This window comes from Lolium rigidum, chromosome 3, assembly GCF_022539505.1.
Source record: "Lolium rigidum isolate FL_2022 chromosome 3, APGP_CSIRO_Lrig_0.1, whole genome shotgun sequence".
Lineage (NCBI taxonomy): Eukaryota > Viridiplantae > Streptophyta > Magnoliopsida > Poales > Poaceae > Lolium > Lolium rigidum.
The window spans coordinates 386,116,361-386,136,272 of record NC_061510.1 but is presented as its reverse complement, the minus strand read 5'-3'; the positions used below and the strand labels follow the sequence as shown (position 1 = coordinate 386,136,272).

The 19,912-nt window shown below is 43.9% G+C and overlaps 3 protein-coding genes across 3 annotated transcripts; 2 read left to right on the top strand and 1 right to left on the bottom strand.

The window, feature by feature from the left end:
• Window positions 1–2,201: 2,201 nt before the first annotated feature.
• LOC124704458 (actin-related protein 7) lies at window positions 2,202–14,174 on the bottom strand. Its single transcript, XM_047236713.1, has 8 exons — window positions 14,097–14,174; window positions 13,795–14,013; window positions 5,429–5,570; window positions 4,314–4,558; window positions 3,922–4,105; window positions 2,892–2,959; window positions 2,632–2,801; window positions 2,202–2,530 (listed from the first exon to the last, which is right to left on the bottom strand). The coding sequence occupies exons 1-7, from the start codon at window positions 14,172–14,174 to the stop codon at window positions 2,649–2,651; spliced, it is 1,089 nt and encodes a 362-aa protein (XP_047092669.1). The 3' UTR covers window positions 2,202–2,530; window positions 2,632–2,648.
• On the top strand, window positions 11,025–12,947 carry LOC124704457. The gene is made up of 3 exons (XM_047236712.1): window positions 11,025–11,795; window positions 11,883–12,001; window positions 12,116–12,947. The coding sequence occupies exons 1-3, from the start codon at window positions 11,036–11,038 to the stop codon at window positions 12,611–12,613; spliced, it is 1,377 nt and encodes a 458-aa protein (XP_047092668.1). The 5' UTR covers window positions 11,025–11,035; the 3' UTR covers window positions 12,614–12,947.
• A 2,474-nt stretch (window positions 14,175–16,648) lies between the features above and the next one.
• Window positions 16,649–19,669, top strand: LOC124697593 (pentatricopeptide repeat-containing protein At5g14080-like). Its single transcript, XM_047230159.1, has 3 exons — window positions 16,649–18,194; window positions 18,282–18,676; window positions 18,981–19,669. The coding sequence occupies exons 1-2, from the start codon at window positions 16,649–16,651 to the stop codon at window positions 18,587–18,589; spliced, it is 1,854 nt and encodes a 617-aa protein (XP_047086115.1). The 3' UTR covers window positions 18,590–18,676; window positions 18,981–19,669.
• Window positions 19,670–19,912: the final 243 nt, after the last annotated feature.

Below are 19,912 nucleotides of genomic sequence, written 5' to 3'. Positions count from 1 at the left end.
AAGTTTCAAATCTTTGCTGATTGACCTTTCTGGGACACTCGACGAAGCCAACTCTCCGTCACGGTGGCATTATCTGCGGCCACGGCGGCCAGTTGTCCACAAGGTTTGCCAAGTATTCAATTTTACCGAGTGTATTTTCATAGTTACCGTGTATTTTTTGTTTGCCCAGTGTTTTCGGAAAGTGTTGCCAAGTGTCTTATGTTCGCCGAGTATTATCTATAACTTCGCCAAATATGGGTTGTTTGGTGAGTGTTTCTATTTGACACTCGGCAAAGCAGTTGTTTGCTGAGTTTCTAACAAAATATACTCGCCAAACAGCTGCATACCCAGCAAAAACCGTTTTTCGTGTAGTGTTGCATGTCAGGTAGTTGCACTCGCTCCACTCCAATGAATAGGCACTTCAAGAATTATGGTTGACCAAAATTAACCCATGCAAAGAAATATTTAACATAAAATGTGTATGATTAGAACGTGTTTTAAGGGCCTATTTGATTCGCGGGATAGGAAAAAACATCGGAATGCAATGGCATGCCCACTAAAATGGTACGGAAATTCATAGGAACCAAAGTTTATTTAACTCCACCACAGAAAAGATGTATGAGTGAATGTGAGTGCAAAGTATTGCTTAGGAAAAATTCCCACGGAATCAATTCTAGAAATGAAAAAACATCATAGGGAAATCTATAGGATTTAATCCTATAAATTTCGTATGCAAATTATTTGAATCAAACGGGCCTCAATATGAATCTAACAATGTCAAGTGTGTCATGTCTAATCGAGATATTGATGCTCAGTATTTTGGTCAAAGTTTGACATGAAATAAAGTGTATACTTTAGAGAATGAAAACGATAAATCGCGTATGAGTATGTTAGCTTGCCGGAGTACTGTCTGGCTGTCCCCGTGCGCACTTAGCGTTAGCCCGACAACGACTAAGACAGGTCTGGTTGATAGGACAAAACCCCACATTAGTGGCCATTCTTACCACGACCGCGAGCTAGCTGGCCAGAGCCAGATCGAGCAGCCTAAACGTACCGCGAAACCGCGCTAGCAGCTCCCACCAGAGACAAGATCGACGACTTCCATTGGCCGCACCTCCCTAATCTGCAAACGCATTAGCAGAGGAAGCCAATAATCTGGGTAGACCGCGTGCAGCTTTTGCTGGACAACAATGCCAGATCGGACACTGTTTGTTCATGCAACCACGAGACCAAGATCAAATCCAGATGGCGATGGACATACATGGAGGCATGTCATGTCGCTGTCGGAGGTTCATCAGTGGATGGTTGGCATCAGGATTCAGGAACTGCTCATTATAGGGTTTAGCATAGTGTTAACTTCTTTCTTTCTAGAGTCGGACAGTCACACAGACACTGGTGGGGTTCCAAACAGCACGTACGGTGCTGCCAGGTAAGTAAAACTGAATAATTTCCTCTCTCGTCTTGAGAGAGCTGCATCATTTGCTGACACGACGCAGATCGATTGGTGAAGGCACTGTAGTAAATTTTGGCGCTTTTCCTTTGGACGGGGGAAGAGATAAAGGGGCGGCCAGTTTGAGCATGATACTGTAGGAAACATTTACTATAGCTTACCAATGGCAGAGGATGTCCGGGGGCCGGATGCCGTAGATCGGACCTGGATATCAATTGACAACAACTCCAGCACCAAGTAAAACATTGACCGTCCACCATGAACCACCTGGGTCCTGGGATCTCAGTCCTGCCAACGCCAATGCGCACGTCTAGAGACTCTCCGTTTTATCAAACTTGTCTAAGATTTGTTAAAACTTAGATACAGCTAGTTGTTATTTAATGTCTAGATACATTTGAATTTAGATAAATCTTAGACAACTTTCATAAGACAGAGGAAGTATATTGTAAGATTTTGTTAAAATTTAGATGTATCTAGTTGTTATTTAATGCCTATATACATCCGAATTCAGACAAATCTTAGACAACTTTCATAAGGAGAAAGTACACGAGTACATCGCTATTTAGTGTCTAGATATATCCAAATTTAGATAAATCTTAGACAATTTTCATGAGACAGATGGAGTATATGAGTACATCGTGGCAAACATCCAACACCCGTTGCGGTGTTGTTGTTTGAAACATGAGATGCGCGGTGTAGTCGTGTAGATACATGCAAATCTTTGGGTCACTTCTTTCTAGACGGATAAAGTACTGTAAACAGAACAGGCGTATTTCCACAGGCTTCACTGAAACGGATAAACAGCAGAACGTAGCTTACGCAACTAACCATTGAGATGCACCTCACTAACTTTTCTCTCCCCTAGAACGACAGGTACAAATTGGCCTAACAATAAATCAACGCCAATCTTAGATTCTACTGCAATCTGAATAGTTAGCTAGCTAGTAGCAACAACACATCTAAACCAGAGGCCATGAATAGCTCAGAGCCGCCCTCAGCACCAGAGGACGAAGGGCACCACTGCACCAGTATCGAGAGTTGGACTGAGCACAGGCCCCTACAGGGCAGCCTGCAGATTCGAGCGTACGCAGCAGCAGCAGCCTGCAGCAAAACCATTTCATGTTTCAGTTGCCATCACGTACAATGTACACGGTACACACATCAGTCATCTGGTGGCTTCAGTATAGAGCGTGGAAACCTACCTTGCGAGTTGCGGCTCTCAGAAGCACTTCTTGTGGACGATGGATGGACCTGTCTCGTCGTAGTCGCCCTTGGTGACGTGCTGGTTCTGGGGGAAGACCACCTTGGCAAGTATCGCGCCGCCCAGCCAGGCCGAGTGCCTTGGTAGGTTCTCAGGCATGTATTCTGGGGGCTGGATGAGTGCAGATCGGGTTAGTAACGGACACACAGATCGTTAGTGACACGCGGAGTGAACACTGGAGTGTAGGGAGGAGGGAGTTACCTTTACAAGAGATGGGCGGATTGCTGAAGCAGACAAATTTGCCTCTCTCTGAAACCTGTCCTCGAAACCTTGAGAAAAGAAAGCAAAGTGTTTAGTTGTCCACTGTGAACATTGGTTATTAATCTCAAAAGGTTTTAGCTAGTAATTGATGGATTTCAAATGGTTAGAACGTGTTAAATGAGAAACTTCGTTACAATAAATAAATGTGTATGCGTGTAAGCAATGCAAAATAATGCAAGCCAACAGTTGTCCCATGCATCGAAGCTGTATTTACAAGTAACAATTACCTGAACTTCTGAATAAAATGTCTAGCCATATATTCTGGAGAAAAGAACCTAACTGTAACCAGTTTGCGACATTCTAAGTATTCTAACCAACACCACACATGCAGCACAATATTGATTGCGTTATCTGCTTGTCAGCTTATCCTCAGGGAGGTAACTAACAGGAGTACATGATATTCTCAAGACTTGGATAAGATTCTGATTCCCATCCAACAAAATGAAATTCTCGGGTCCCAAAGACATGGCCCCATTTCTTTTGTTCTGGCATATAGCATAGAAGCAAACAAAGCTGCTGCATAGCTCATACACCACTAGCATTTAGGTAATCACTTCATATAGCATGCAATTTTAATAACTGTGGTCACTATTTTTTGAATACAGGATGTAATTCCTCAATTTGGATGATGCCATGTTCCACAGGAAGCATATATTATCATCCATAACCCAATGACATAGCCCCGTTTCTTCCGTTCTGGCATATAGCATAGAAGCAAACTACACTGCTGCTGCAATGGCCATACACCACTAGAATTTAGATTAATCACTTCATGCACCACACTTTTCATGACTGAAGTTAATATCGGTTTTATACAGAATGTATTTTGTGGATGATACCATGTTTAACAGGAATTCCGCATTATCATTCATGAACAGTAAAGAGTGGCAGTTACTAGTATTTATAGCCGTCATACACCAAGAGTTCTAAGAAAGAAAAAGACATCTAACAGAGGAAAACAAGAACTAACCAGTCATAGATGCAGTGCCACCGCATAACATGGTGTTTTCAAGCAGTTGCCTATGGTACTCTGTTGCGACGTTTGAAACACTGGTAACTAACTGATGAACAATGCCATAATCTTCTAGGCCCAAAATACTTGGTTGAAACAAAGCTTCACCAACAATATAACGCTCTTTTTCAATTGTTATAACCTGGAGGAAAAAAGAAGAAGTGTTTAGATAAAACCAGTTGCATAGATTCAGGATAATAAAGACACCAATGCATTTAATCAATCTAATGAGGTTCATAATCATCAAGAATTTAAGAAGATAGAAATTGCACATTAAGATACATGTAACAGGAACAAGGTGAGTGCTTTGGGAACATTTGCACCAAAGCTAACATAAGTGAATAACCAACCTGTCCATCTGGAAGAGTGTGCTTTTCTGGCTGGCATGAGCTCCCTATATCTTCAAAGGCCAACTGGTCTTCTGTGCAGCATGCATACTGCTCTTTCAGCCTTTCGACATCAGAAATATCAATGTTTACTGATGGGTTGGACTTCTTTAGTTCTTGGGCAAACAGGTTTGTCAAGTCAGTTCCTCCTATCTCAAATCTCTTTGATGCTACATGTTGAACAGCACCTTCACAAACTGGAGCAATATCTGGTAACATACAAGTGTCAGTACACCTGAAGCTCTGATTGCAATCATGTTTGACCACCAGTACACACAGAAATAATACTTGTTCCAGTTAATGTAGTAAAACATGCACTGGGCGGTCAATATTATGCCTTACATCTCGATTGCTGAATAAATAAACTATAGGTGGATTTTTTTAATAAAAATAGCTATCAGATTCAGAGCACTACTATTCACTCACAGGCCCATGAATAATTCCAACTTTTTCTCTTCCTGGAGTAAGCTCTTGGTTAATGAAGTTATTTTGTTCTTACTGATGGCAAAGAAAAAAAATTACATCAGTTCCCACTTTGTGAAAACCCTACTTGGTTACAAGAACAGAAGAAGATGAACACACTGTTCGAGTAAACAAAGATTATTCCTAAACAACACATTTGCAGAAAAATGGTAAATAATCTGAAGAGGAATCAAACATGACACGATATGTACAACGTACAGAACAGAAGATAACACTGAATGTCTATGTATACTATATTAATAATTTACAAGCGGCATGGTCATAAGGCAAGAATACTTTTTAACATAAGAATCATTGGAGTTCAATTTTCAAGATTTTGTGTCATCCTTATATGATGTTCTTGCATGTGCTTAAAGATCACTAGGTGAAAATTGTGTTGGACAATCACTAGGTGACATCAACCCTGCAAGCCTTCGATATGTGCTGGTTTGCATCATGTCTGGTGTAGAATGAATACATAAATCAGAAAACTAACAGAAAATAACGTCTACCGCTTCAGAACAACTATCACATCAAACAGACATTGCACAAAGGCCACATGTAGAATCAACAAGGTCGCGATTGAAGCCACGGTACAACTGATTTGGTGATATTACCTATTTTTCCATGCCCAATGTCAACTGTACAGCCTGAAATGCGACCAACAGCATAAAGTGACAACACCGCCTGTTCAGAGTCGTAAAAGCCTGACACGTTGAATTTTTCGAACATAAGCTGGACCAATTGCTCCCGGAGAGCCTGCACAGAGCATGATAGATTTGAAAAATTAGAACCAAGTGCAAGACAACAAAAAGATGGTACGCCAATGCATTAGGTACACCAAGAAAATGGACAACATCAAATGGGAAAGGCTTAGCAAACAAGGGAGCAATCTTATCATGACATTGCCTAGGCTCGCTATTTCATCACTAAGACACCAGGCGGTGTGAGGGGGACACCTTGGAGCAATGCTCAGGAATTCAGAGCTAGAAGGACACCCAGAAATTATTGGCAACACTCAGGCAACCTTGGTGTCACCGTGAGCTGCTTATGTCGCTTTCCTAGAGTGGAGTTGCTGGGTGCGACAGAGGACCGAGTCCACTGCAGAAGGGGGGATGCCACGGCCACTCGGAGCATGCCATCACTGCCAAGCTTACAACGCTGCCGCCACTTTGGTGAGCCACCACTTCTTCTCTTCTTCCTCTGCTCCACATATACCTCCACTTCGTCCTCTCTTAACCGCAGAAATAAGGAAAGAGATGCGAAACTACTTAAATAGAGGAAGTTTATTGCCATGCATTGGGATATAGAAGAGGAGGCTGCCGCTGAAGTTTAAAGACGTTATTCCACCATGCATACAAAATGATTTTATGCCTAAGGGTGTGTGTTGGGAGTTATGGCAACATCTACCATTGTATTAGTTCACTGTTCTATTTTCCTATGATATATGGACTTGTTAGATGCTACTTGATGCAATGTTATGGAACTTGAGCTGAAGTTATGTTAAAGCTAGTTGCAATTTAAGACGCTAAATCTACTAATTTGCTACCACATGAGGTGTAACTTCATTTTTTCTGACACATCAATATTTTTTTTGCCCACCGCCTAATTACAACCAAGGCCACCACCATGTTGCCCCAGGCACGACTCGACCCAGGGATGTGAAAACTGTGCAAGCAAGAGAAATTGTAATACAGCTTCAGAATGATGAAAACTTACCTAGGCTCCAGTTGGCATTGCGAAGGTCTGTCAAAAAGACTTACAGTTTCTACTAACATCCTCTTCTCATAGCACAAGTAGAATTGATAAACACTCCCGTAAACAAATTCCATGGCGCAGCACAACATCCAAAAGCTGGACCATATGACCTATCATTCAACATCTGCTATGACTACCTCCCATTCTTACAATATTAGTACATGAAAAACAATGGCTCAGAATGACCAGTAGGCACTATATATTGGTAATTTCTAAATTATAAAGCCCATAATATGTTAAAACTCTAGTCTAGGCCTCTAGGGAGTGTTTCATTTCATGCTTTACCGTGCCAAATCTAACTCTAGTGTGCAGAAGTTTCTTAGGCATGAGTTTGGTTCATCAACTCAACTGTGGCTTACTGTACTTTTTTAGTACCCCTTGCCCGTGCGTATTAGACTCAATTCCAGGTGTAACTTTGCCTAACTTGTGGTGGCCACATTGCTAGCCAAACTTTGTATGGCCAGGTTGGCAACTTGCAAAACTTACTTTAAGATTTATAATGCAAATCAGTATTGATCCAAAGATAGAAGTGTCTAGTGAGTAGTTTAGCACCAGGATTTGCAGTAAAATTCACAAATGGATATGTTCGTCAACTTTCAGAGTGCCTGATCTCAGCACAGATAAGATAAATCCAAGCACACCCATAACATATTTAATCCACTACTCGAACAGCAAAAAGTATTTGACACGTAATCACCACGTCATCAACCAAAACAGTAGACAGATAACAAAGAGAAGTATGGCACAGACTGAATAGTTACAGCTCAGTGTGGTCTAAGTTTAACCAAGACTTTACCAGTTCGGTCAACATAACTGATTTGTTTTAATGGTGTGGCATGCACGTCAGAACAAAGCACTTGTTATGCCATCGAAGGTTGTAAAGGGTCAGGATTTTAACTCCAACAGTTTAAGAGTTCATGGTTGAGGAGTGGGCTTTTTGCATTGACCCACTTTCTTGATAGTGTATAATTTCTTCATTTCGCTTTGTCAATGTCAGGCCCTCTGAAATTTGTAATGGCATGATAGCCTATGCATAAAAGTGATAGCCAATGTCCTTCAGGTTGGTGAAAATTTAGAAGTACATATGCCACCATAAGGATCAGCTTTTTTGAGGTCTCGTACGGATTAGCGATCCGCCTTTCGTCTAAAAGTTACATGGATTAGGTTGCTTTGTTCAACATTCATGACCACATTCCAGAGTCCAGACATGGTTAATACAGACACCCAGTATAACTGAACCCCTATTTTTAATTTTGTTTCCCCGCAAAAAAAGACCCTATTTTAAATCCAGAACATCGAAATCCAAAATGATTCGAGGCTTGAGGATGTGTGTTGAGTCATGGCATCATCTACCACCATATTAGTTTGCTGTTGTATCATCGTATGCTACATGGACTTGCTAGATGCTAATTGCCGTTATGTTTTGTACTTGTTGTGAAGTTATCTTGCTAAATGTCCTGGTTTGCTGTCACATGAGGTATAATTACATATTTCCTGACACAAGATATATTATTTACTACCCCCTCCGATCCATACTACTTGTTGCTGATTTAGAACAAAGTGACATGCCTAACTATTTTGCCTAATTATTGTCATGGCACCCCAGGATTGACTCAAGTAGACTCAGTGGCATGCTGACATGGAAACTTTGCGGGAAAGAGAGATTGTATTACTCCCTCTGTCCCTATTTACATAGCGCCCTCGTGTTCCCTGATTTAATTTTGACCATCATTTGACCAATAATACGTGAGTGTCACAAAAATTATAGCATTCAATTAGGAATTCAATGTTATAGTTTTTGTAGCATATAACCTATGTTTTCTTGGATAAATTGATGACCAAAGTTGAATATTGAAATTCGCGTGCACAATGTAAATGGGGATGGAGGGAGTATAGTTTAATGGAAAACTTTCTTAAGCTCCAGTTGGCATTGTGGGGTGCTTTTCAAAAGCACTTACAATCTCTACTTTTTTGTAATATAACCATTTCAGACCATCCCCTTCTGATAGAACAGGTAGAATTGGTTAAGACTTCTGTAACTGACCAGTTTTTATGGTGCGTTACAACATCCAAATGCTGGACCTTAAGGGCTATAGAATGCAATATGCTACAAGTTTGTCAAATTCCTACAATAATGAACATGTGGAACAATGGAAAACATTGGACCAGAATGAACACTGCGCACAAAATATTGGTAGTTTCCAAATGATACAGCTTATAACATGTTCAAATTCGGATCTAAGGAGGTGTTTGATTTCATACTTAACCGTGCCAGACCTAACTCTAGTTGTGCAACAATTTCTCAGGTGTGAGTACGGTTCACCAACACAACTGTGGCTTACTGCACGTTTTAGCCCCCTTGCCAGCGTGTCATAAACTAGATTCCAGCTGCAACTTGGCCTAACTGTGGTGGCCCCTTTTTTGGTGAAACTTTGCATGGCAAGGTTGGACACTAACAAAACTTCCTATAAGATTTATAATGAACATCAAAATTGAGGCAAATTTATAATTTCCTAGTAAGTAATACAGCATTAGGATTTGCAGTCATGATTTTTGAGTCGGCGATTGCTGCCTGCGCGGGTCGCGAACGCGACTTGACTCATGGAGCAAGTCGCCCGACTCGCCGACTCGCCGATGGCTCGTCGCGATTAGTCGCCGGAACTGAGCCAGGAGTCGCTCGACTCGGTGAGATCAGGGCCCAGTGCCAGAAATTTTTGGAGGGCTACAAGTACCCATCGTGCAGAGCGAGCGCGCGGGAATTCACACAGAAAGAGAGGGAAAGGGAGGGAAAGGGCGGGAGCGGAACTCACGGCGGCTGCTGGTCGTGACCTAGGAGCCGACGCTGCCCCTCGCCGGCGACGCGCGACCTTCAAATCGGCCGCGATTTGACCTCCGCCGGCGACGACCCCCTCCTCTGCTCGCTTGCTCGACCTAATTCCGCCGCCTCCAACCTCCCTCGACGGGATCCCCTCCCGCAGGAGCTGATTACGGCCGCCGCCGTCTCCAATCTCCGACGAATTGCATCCTCTACCTCCGCCTCCGTCCTCTTCAACCGTCGCTGCACAGGTACGACCCCCTCCCTCTCTATTTGTTCTGCTGTATGTTCTGCTGTATGCCTGTATGGCTGTATGCCTGTATGCCTGTATACATGTTGCTTCGCTGCTGTGCTTGTGAGTTGTGATCGAGTGACTTGCTTGTGAGTGATTTGCCTCTGTATATCATGTTGTTGTTACTGTGATTGTGACCTAGGGTGGAATTGTTCTCAAAATTCAAGTCTTTTGCACAATTGCAGCACTAATTGAGTGATTGTGTGTGCTGCTGCTGCTTTGTTTACTGCAGGTGTCAAATAGAGATGGCTGAAGCTGAAGCAAATCAGATTATCCCAGCTGGTGGCAATGGACCTGTGCCTGATCCATATGATCCATCCAATGATCCTAAGCGTAGGGCAAGCTCGGGAGACCCCGGATGGAAATATGGGTATTGGCATGACCTGAACAGGAGAGATAGGATAATATGCAAATTCTGTGCCAGAGATATACATGGTGGAATAGCAAGATTCAAGCGCCACCTAGCTGGGGCTAGCATTAAAGGGAAAAAGAATTCTCACAAATGCAAGAAGGTCACTGAGGCTGTTTCAAAGGAGATGATGGATTATATGAGGGCATATGCAGAGAAGCACAATGTTACTGCAGAGGATGGTAAAGTCGATGGAGGTGGTGCAGCAGGAGGTGATTCTTCTGAAGATGACGCAGCAGTAACTCAAAGTAGCAGGACACCAGCAAAACGCAAGGCAGAATCTGTCCCAAGTGAACCAACCCCACAAAAGGTTACAAGAACAATTGCTGGGATGCTTAGGAAGAGTCCAGAAGAAGTCATTGAGCTAAGGCACTCAAAGGATCCTTCTCAAGCAGCATTGAACGCAGGTTGCTTCAAAAGGACCTCTGAGGACAAGGATAGAGTTGATCAGCATTGGGCAGATTTCTTCTATGCCAATGCCATTCCCTTCAATGTTACTCGGTCAAGAGCATTTGAGATTGCATTGGAGTCCACTGGGCAGTATGGTCCAGGCTACATCCCTCCAACAGTACATTCCCTTAGGCTTCCACTCCTTGCGAAAGCAAAGACAAAGACAACACAATTGAGAGATAAGCATGACTTGGCAAGAGTATGGATGCACACTAATGTCAGATGGGTGGACTGATGGGAGGAGTAGGCACTTGGTGAACTTCCTTGTCAATAGTCCAGCTGGGACTTACTTCATTGATAGTGTCAACATATCAGGCGTAGTAGCTGACAAAGAACTATTGGCAGATTTAATGGAGAAAAGGATAAATGACGTTGGAAGACAATATGTGGTTCAGATTTGCACAGATAACGGCGCTAACTACAAGGCAGCAGGCAGAGTCCTAATGGATAGGATCCCAACATTATGGTGGACACCCTGTGCAGCCCATTGTTTGAACCTCATGTTGGGGTCAATTTGCAAGATCAAGCAATTTGCTGAATGCATTACAAATGGCAAGAGGGTGACCACTTTCATCTATTGGCATATCAAAATTCTTGATGAAATGAGAGTGAAGACCAACAATGCTGATTTGGTGAGGGCTGGGGCAACTCGATTTGCCACAAATTTCCTCAACTTGGCAAGCTTGCACAAACACAAGCAAGCTCTAAAAGAGTTGTTTGTGGGTGATGTTTGGCATAACAATAAGAAGTTGTCAACCTCACCTGTGGGACAAAAGGTTCAAGAAGATGTGCTGTCCATTAATTTTTGGAACTCTGTGGAGACTTGCATGAAAGTGTCTCTGCCTCTTCTAAGGGTACTAAGGATTGTTGATGGAGATGAGAGGCCAGCCATGCCTGAGGTAATGGCTGCGATGGACTTTGCGAAGGACAAAATCAAGGCTGCAATAGAGGAGAAGCCAACTTTGCTCAAGAAAGTGATCAAAATAGTTGAGGATAGGTGGGAATCCCAAATGGGTGTGAAGTTGTATGGGGCTGCACTATTCTTAAACCCCAACAGATTCTATGATCTCAAAGCTAAGCCTGAGAATGCAAGATATTGTCAAAAGCTGAGGCATATGTTCAAGGAGGTGCTAGTGCACATGGAGCCCAATGATGATAAAGCAAGCTTGATTAGCAGATTAGCCGATGACTATGAGAGAGGTGAAGGTGAATGTTTCAGCTCAAAGTTGGCCATCAAGGACCGATCCAAAAAGAGTCCTCGTAAGAATCTAGCACCTATCTTTCTTAACTTACAACAGCTATCTAGCTTAACTTGCAAATTCTAACATTTTCTTCATTTGTATTTAGTTCTTTGGTGGGGCGCTTATGGTGGACTTGCTTTTGAGCTGCAATCTTTGGCAAAGCACATTGTTAGCCTTTGTGCTTCAGCTTCTGGCTGTGAGCGCAATTGGTCAGCCTTTGCAAATGTAAGTTCTCTTCTATGCTGTTTTTAGATCATAGTTTTCTCTTTAATTATATGGACTTGTGGAGCTGAAAGTAAGAACTAATAATTATTGTTCTCTTGTTGTATGTTGTTTCAGATCCATAGCAAAAAGAGACCTAGGTTGGAGTTCCAACGACTCAACGATCTGACCTTTGTTCAATACAATCGGAAGAACGCTGACAGGTTCCAGAAGCTTCGCGAGGAAGGCTCCAAAGGGGTTAGGTCTGACCCATTAGTCCTAGAAGATCTAGATTGGGAAAATGAATGGATTGATGCTAATGCCCAGCCAGTTTATGAGGGTGCTGATATCACTTGGGCTGAAGTTGATGCAGCAGTTGGTGCATCTGAAGGTCCTTTGCACAACCTAAGAAGACATGGGAGTCAGCCCGCTGCTGGTACTGCTAACATCCACTATTCTCGAGCTCGAGTGGTGGAAACTCAAGTTGAAGTGGAAGAGGAGGTTGTTCCTGAGGTTGAGCTTGAAGATTATTCAACAAGTGAAGATGAAGGTGGAAATGAAGGTGGTGGTGAAGATGATGATGCGAGAGACAATGAAGAAGATGATCATCTCCGTTACTCTTACTATGATGAGTGACTGAGTGTGGATTTGCGGCTAGCTGGATGTATCTACTATCTATTTGCTATTAGGGCCATGCGTATGGGTTTGCGGCTGGTGTGCCTTGTTTTGGACACATGATTGCTATTTGCTTGTTGAATGCAGTGAACTAAATTAATGCTTGCTTATTTTCTGTAAAAGTGTAGAACTGCTGGTGTTTTTCTTATGTGTCAATGTTTTTCAGCTCCAAGAAACATGGATCATCAAGGAAAAGAACTTGGACAGATGGACAACCAAGAAGTAAGTAATACTCTTTATTTCAGTATGTTTTACAAGTCTTCTGTTACAAGTTTGATGTTACAAAGATGGAAAAAACTCCTATTACATGCTAGGCGACTTGGGGCGATTATACAAGCCCTAGTCGCTGAGTCAAGTCACCAAGTCACGAGTCTCAGCCTCGGCGACTTGACTTGACTCAGCGACTCAAAAATCATGTTTGCAGTACGTTTTACATGCTGGATATGTTGGTCAGAGTAACCAAATTTTTTTTGGGGTTTTGGAGTTCATGATCTCAATGCAGATAAGATAAATACAACTCTTCAGATCAACCGACTAAATACGGAACAACAAAAGGATTTAGCATGTACTCACCAAGTCAGCATGTCATCACACAAATCAGGTAGAGCTCAGTGTGGTTTTAACACAAAGATACCAGTCCGGTTAACAGAGTTGGTTGGATTTATGATATGGCATGCACGTCGGATCATGAAAGCACTCATTATTCACCACCGAAGGTTGTAAAGGGGTGGCATTGGAACTTCGAACAGTTTTAGAACTCACGGTTGAGAAGTGGACTTTTCATTCGAATCACTTTGTTGATATCATGTAATTTTCTTCGTTTTGCTTTTTGGAGTTTTTTTTTTTTTTTTTTTTTTGCGGAAACGCTTTGTTGAGATTTCGTAATGGTATGGTTCACACTGACACCAAGAAGAAATGGATGTATCCCATAGACATATACGAGCAATCATGTGGATTAGGGGTTGCTGTGTCCGACACTCATAGCCACATTACCACCACAGCACCCAGTAAAATGGATCCCCAATTTCTAATCCAGCACATTGAAACCCAACCATGAACCTGCTCTCCTAAGAGTCCACTAACTAGGCAGCACATTCAAAGTCGCACAAACCAAGCACAGAGAGGGGCGTAAGCATCATCACCTTGGGCGTGAAGAGCGGCTGGGTGAAGAGGATCTGTCCCTCGTCCCCCATCTCCCATCCGATGTTGCGGTAGAGGACGTAGCTGAGCAGGTCCTCCATGGCGTCCCAGTCCTTGACGAAGCCGCGCACGACGGGGTGCACCTCCTCGACCACGGCCGCGCCGTCGGGCGCCTGGCCCTCCTCCTCCGCCGCCTCCGACTTCATCTTCGAGGGCATCACCTGGAGTGGACCAAAAACACATCGGATGTTAGAGCGGATCGGCGGGGCGGGGCGGGGCGGCGCGAGGGGATCTGGGGGCTGACCAGCCCGGGCGCCTGGTCCGGCAGCGCGATGCCCGCCTTGAGCAGCTTGGAGCCCGCGTCGACGACCACCGCCTCCATGGCCGGCGGCGGGGGAGAAGCTCCGGCTCTGCGGCGGCGAAGCGAGGACCTAGGGTTTGAGGAGAGAAGAGGGCGGGGCGAGGATTTTTGAAGTTTTTGCCTCGCGGGAAAGGGGAGAGAGGTTTTGGAGGATTTGGAGGGAGAGCGAAAGGGAGGGGAGGAAGAAGCTCTGGCGGTAGGATCTTGCAGCGGCGCAGCGCGGAGCGGGGTGACTCGTGGTGAGCCGTGAGCGGCGAGAGGTCACTTGAGTATTCTTAGATTCCGCCTTCGGTCTGTGAATGTGTACAGTGCTCTCTGCCTTCGAGGAAATTGCACAACCCATTAAGTGCATCTCCAGCGGGCCCACGCAATCGGAGGTTAACCAATGGTTTGCGTTCGCGCAGTCGAAAAATAGGTCTGCACCTCGGCCCAACGCCCCGACGCAAAATAACTGACATGTCCGCGGGGAGGCAAACGTAGCCCAAATTTGCGCCACGAATACGTTTGCGCGGACGAGTTTCGTGACCTTATATTCCTAGCCGATCCCGCACGCTAGAGATAGCAAAATCGAAGAGTGTTCGCTCGCGTCACGAGTTGTCCCTTCTATGCAGCCCTAGGACGCCGCCGCCACCCTACCACTGTCGCGCCACATCGCCATTGTCGACCAGGTCTCTTTCTGCCATGCCTCCTCCTCGCTCCAGGCTCTGAGTTATTGTAGTGGAGAGGCCATGCTCGCGTCGCTCCCATCCTTGTAGGTTGTGCATCTGCAGGAAACGCATGCCGTCCTCGACACCCAGGACATGTTCGATAAATAGCCCTAACTGTTCGCCGAGCCGTGAAAGGGGTGTTCGACGAATTGTAGTTGAGAACCCAACTGTTGAGGACACTAGACGTTTATTGTAGATCAATGAGACTAGAGGGTTCCCAGACATGATGCGGGTTGGTATGATGCTACTCGCACCATGCTCGGGAACCCTCTAGCCGAGGAGTGCCTTCTCATCTCCATCCCCATTTAACAACCGAGGAGATTTTTCTCTCATCCCCACCCCATCGGGTTCAGGGGAGACATCGGGTTCCCCATCAAAAGGCAAAATTCAAATGATCATCTTATAATTTCATGATTTTATATTTTTTACACACGAAAAAAAGAAACTTTTTTAATATGTAGATCGTAAAATGATAAAAAAAATTAGTGTCATATATTATATACTACTAAAATATACTACACCAAACACGATATTTCAATGTATTTCATATAAAAATATAGCACCTCATATGCATACACAATTATAGCGGAGAACGGGGATGGGAGGCCTTTTAACCCCATAACCATCCCCTAATACTTCCTATGTTTTTAGAAAAGCTTCCCAATTTTATCTAGATACGGTTATATAAACATATTTTAGCTATAAATTCATCCATATCTAAAAAAATGTTGCGAAGCTTTTTTAAAAACTGATGGAGTAGATGAATTCCCCGCGGATTTATAGGGAACGGGACCCCATTGACACCCCCTACTAGTGCTCGAGCTAACGACACTTTCGTACCTAGAGTCACTAGTTTTTAGATTTAAATTAGAGTGCTTCTTAGGGCAAGGAGTTTTTTCACCCGGGAATAGATGCTTCTGTTTTATAAAATGAGTTTTAAACATATTTTAAAATGCCAAAAAAATCGGCAAAAAATTTCACATTACAGCTCAACGTTCTATATGTTCATAAAGTTGTTTCACAGAACAAAATTTATTTATGTCATGCGTAAAAAATAAAATTTGGTGCTAAAATTAACTCTTATTGAGATATTTATTTATCTTTTTTACATAGGACAAAAAATAATGTGGGTTTTCCACAAAATTTGGCCGTGCACACCTAAAATATCGACATGTATGCGCAAAATTTTTATTCAATTTTTAAAAATATTTTAAAATGGTTTTTAGAGTGGCAGGAGCATATGTATATGAGATCGGAAGTGTATTTGGGCTTATTCAAAAAAAGTATATTTCGGTGCTTAGATAGGGACAGAGATTTGCTGCACATGGGCACCATTGATCTCGTTTTTTAAATAAATCAAAAATCATATTTTTGAGTTTTAAATTTTTTTAAAAAAAAACTGCATATAGCCAATAATGTATCCCACAAACATGTAAAATATTAATTTCAAATGCTTTATATTTTAAACTACACAAAAACAATAAAAGTGCAGCTCTGAGTATTCATTTTCAAATCTCCAAAAAACATTCCAGATTTTGTTATTTTTGTGTAGCAAAAAGTAAAAAGAATTTTGGGTTGAGATTTTCCATGATTGTGGGTGTATCACTGATAATCTAGAGAATTATTTTTCATATCTTTTAATAATTAAAAATTGCGAGAACACTGGACCTCGGGAGGTCAAAAGCACTTTTCGAATAGAGAGTTGCTGTTTTGTGCAGTTTCCTCTCTGCCTTCAGACGATTACTGTGGGTCAGTGATCCAGCCATCGTTCCCGCCGTCGCTGAAACCATGGCCGCACCGCCGTCAGCCCCGCGCCTCCTCCTCGCCGGCCTCTCCGCCACGCGCGGCATCTCTGGCCGGGCCCGCCCGCCGCCCTCCGCCCACGCCGCCGCCACGGCCACCTCCACCCCGGAGGCCTTCCACACGCACCTCGCATCGCTCGCCGCGCCCTCCCGCGCCAGCCACCCGGCCACGCTCCCCTCCCTCCTCGCCGCGCTCTCCCGCGCCCGCGCCGCGCGGCTGCCGCTGCTACCCGCCACCCGCGCGCTCGCGGCCTCCGCTCTCCTCCGCCACGGCCGCCTCCCCGACGCGCTCGCGCACTTCGGCCTCCTCCCGGGCTCCGCCCCGCTCCCCGCGCCGCTCTGCAACTCCCTGCTCGCCGCGCTCGCGTCGACCGGGTCACTCGCCGCCGCGCGCAAGGTGTTCGACAGAATGCTGGTTACCGCCACCGAGCTGGACACTGTCGGCTTCGGGGTGTTCGTCAAGAACGTGGGCAGGAGGGACGGGCTGGACGAGGCCCTGCGGCTGGTGGACGCGGTGCACCATCAGGGGGACTCGATCATCAACAGGTCTCTTGTGGCAGCGATGGTCGTCGATGGTTTGTGCCGGGAGGGGAGGATAGAGGATGCTTGGCGGGCTTTGGAGGATATGCGGTTACGTGGATGGAAGCCCGATTTTGTAGCGTACAGGATCGTGTCTGAGGGGTTTAGGGTAGCAGAAAGGGCAGACGAGGAAGGGAGGATCTTGAAGCAGAAGAGGAAGCTCGGTGTCGCACCAAGGAAGGTGGACTACAGAGAGCTTTTGCTTGCGTTGGTGTCCAACAGGCAGATCTCTGAGGCGAAGGAGATGGCGGATGCCATTGTATCAGGCGATTTCCCCATTGATGACGATGTGTTGAATGTCCTGGTCTGTTCGGTGTCTGAGATTGATGCTGATGCTGCCATTATGTTCTGCGAGTTCATGATTGGGCAGGGGAGATTGCCAAGTACCGAGGTGATAGTACAGCTTTGCGAGAGCCTTTGCAAGAATAAGAAGGGTGATGAGATGTGGGAAATGTTTAAGGTTCTCTTGGATAAGGGTTATTGGACGAGTGAGAGGGACTACCATTTGGTGGTGTCATTCTTGGGTAAGGCAGGAAAGGTGAGAGAGGCATATGATGTGATCAAGGAGATAAAAAGAAAGAGGCTAGATCCTGGCATTTCTTCATACAATTCTCTCATGGCAACACTCTGTAGAAATGACCTCCTTAGGCCAGCTAAGAAGTTGTGGGATGAGATGTTCACCAGTGGGTGTAGCCCAAATCTGCAGACCTACAATATACTTATAACAAAATTTGCAGAGATTGGTGAAACTGGAGAAGTCCAGCAGCTGTTTGATCACATGCTCCAGAAAGGAGTGGCCCCAGATGACGCAACATACACTTCAGTCATTACTATGCTGTGCCAAGAAAACAAATATGAACGGGCTGAGGAAATCTTTAACAAGTCTGTAGTGCAGGATCCTAAACTAGCTAGTTCAGTGTTAACTGTACTTATCCTTGCACTCTGTAAACAAGGTATTTCTTTCCCCGTAATTAGTTTCTCTTGCTGTCGTACTTATTCAGGTATCTCCTTGTTAATAGTTGTCCTCCAAATATTTTCAGGTAACTTGAAAGCAGCATTGAGTGTGATGTTCAGTGTTCCATCCAATATTGAGAGCTCGAATTCACATGTCATTTTGTTGAAGTTCCTAACGGATGCCGAGGAAATAGAAATGGCCCTTGAACACATAAAATGGATTAAGCGCTGCTGCAGCTCTACGTTTCAGGGCATAATGAACGAACTGATGGCTTCTCTTTCGACTTCTGCTAGTCTTCAACCTGTCACAAAGTTGGTTCGTTATTTACATTCTCAGGGGCTTGTTGACGAAGTTGGCCCATGGATGAAGATGATAGAGAATGTTTATGCTTGAATAACAATTTCAATGGTTACCATATCATGACATCGTATGAGTTATCCATTTTGCTAATCAGGCCAGAAGTGTCTGGGATCATTGGAGGTTAGGCTTCTGTGCATTACTTCTGAAAGAAAAAGTGGTATTCCTTGTGATACATTTACCAAAACATTGCTGAGATCTTTTACAAAGATCTGAGATCGTTGGTGATCTAGTCCGATCACTGTATAAACCTTAAGGCGTCTTTTCTGTAGATCGTTGGCATCCATGTTCTTATGATTATGTGAATTCCTTCATTTTGTTCCATTTTTCGCTTAGAAGTATCAGTATGGCAACTAATCTAATTCTCGGTTCTGCACCATACTACGGAGAAACGATTAATCTCGGCTTTTTTTTATTCGGGTTGCAGGTTTTGTGCTGCTGCTCTATGTCTATGCTCCTATTCCAACAGAAACATAGAAACCTGGTGTTATGCTTGGCTGATATGATGTGGCAATGGCTCGGGATGACATTCAGCGAGTGTAATGAATTTACCTTTATCCAATGAGCAACTCATAATAATGATACTGCCGCTATAGTGGGTATAACAGTGGCAGGGATGGCAGGTCAGAATGATTTCTATGGCGCTGTAGTGGATTCTCATGCTGACCAGGTCCATTGTGGTATAGAAAGTGAAGGCAATTCTTGTTCATCTCATCTCCTCCTGATCCAGATGATAAATGAATTTCTTTGAGGGATGCAGCACTGATCACTGCAATATTTGTGTCTGGGTGACATTTTCAAGATTGCGTCCTACATGGCATCTAAGGTCCCTGCTGTGGATTCAGCTTGATTTACGATATGAAGACAAGGGCTTATGCTGCACTCCATTTCAGAATTGCGCGTCAAGTTTCTTTGGTTGGGCCAGATATTCTCTGATCTGATTATGTGTGTTTTTCAATATTTTAGATGGCTTGGTAGATTATTCATAAATACTCATAGGTGTGGTTCATGATTTTTTTTTTGATACTTCTCATGTATCTTTATAGACACAGAACTATAAGAAAGCAGGGTCAATAATTGTAATTCCTACTTACCCTGTACCCTTCTTGCATTACAAATGGCAAAAATTACAGAGAACATCAGAAAAAGGACAGTCATGTGATTATTAAGATCAAGCATACAGAGTATGAACAAAAACAGACTGCATTTGACGTGCAGCATATCCCTTTGTTTGTACAGGTGCAATTTCCATCAGTTTCAGATGAACACAGTGTTGTCTGACATATACTGCACACAAGATATGTAAACTGGCAGTGTATCTATCTATCTAAAATCTAGTCAGAACGAAACAGCAAAACG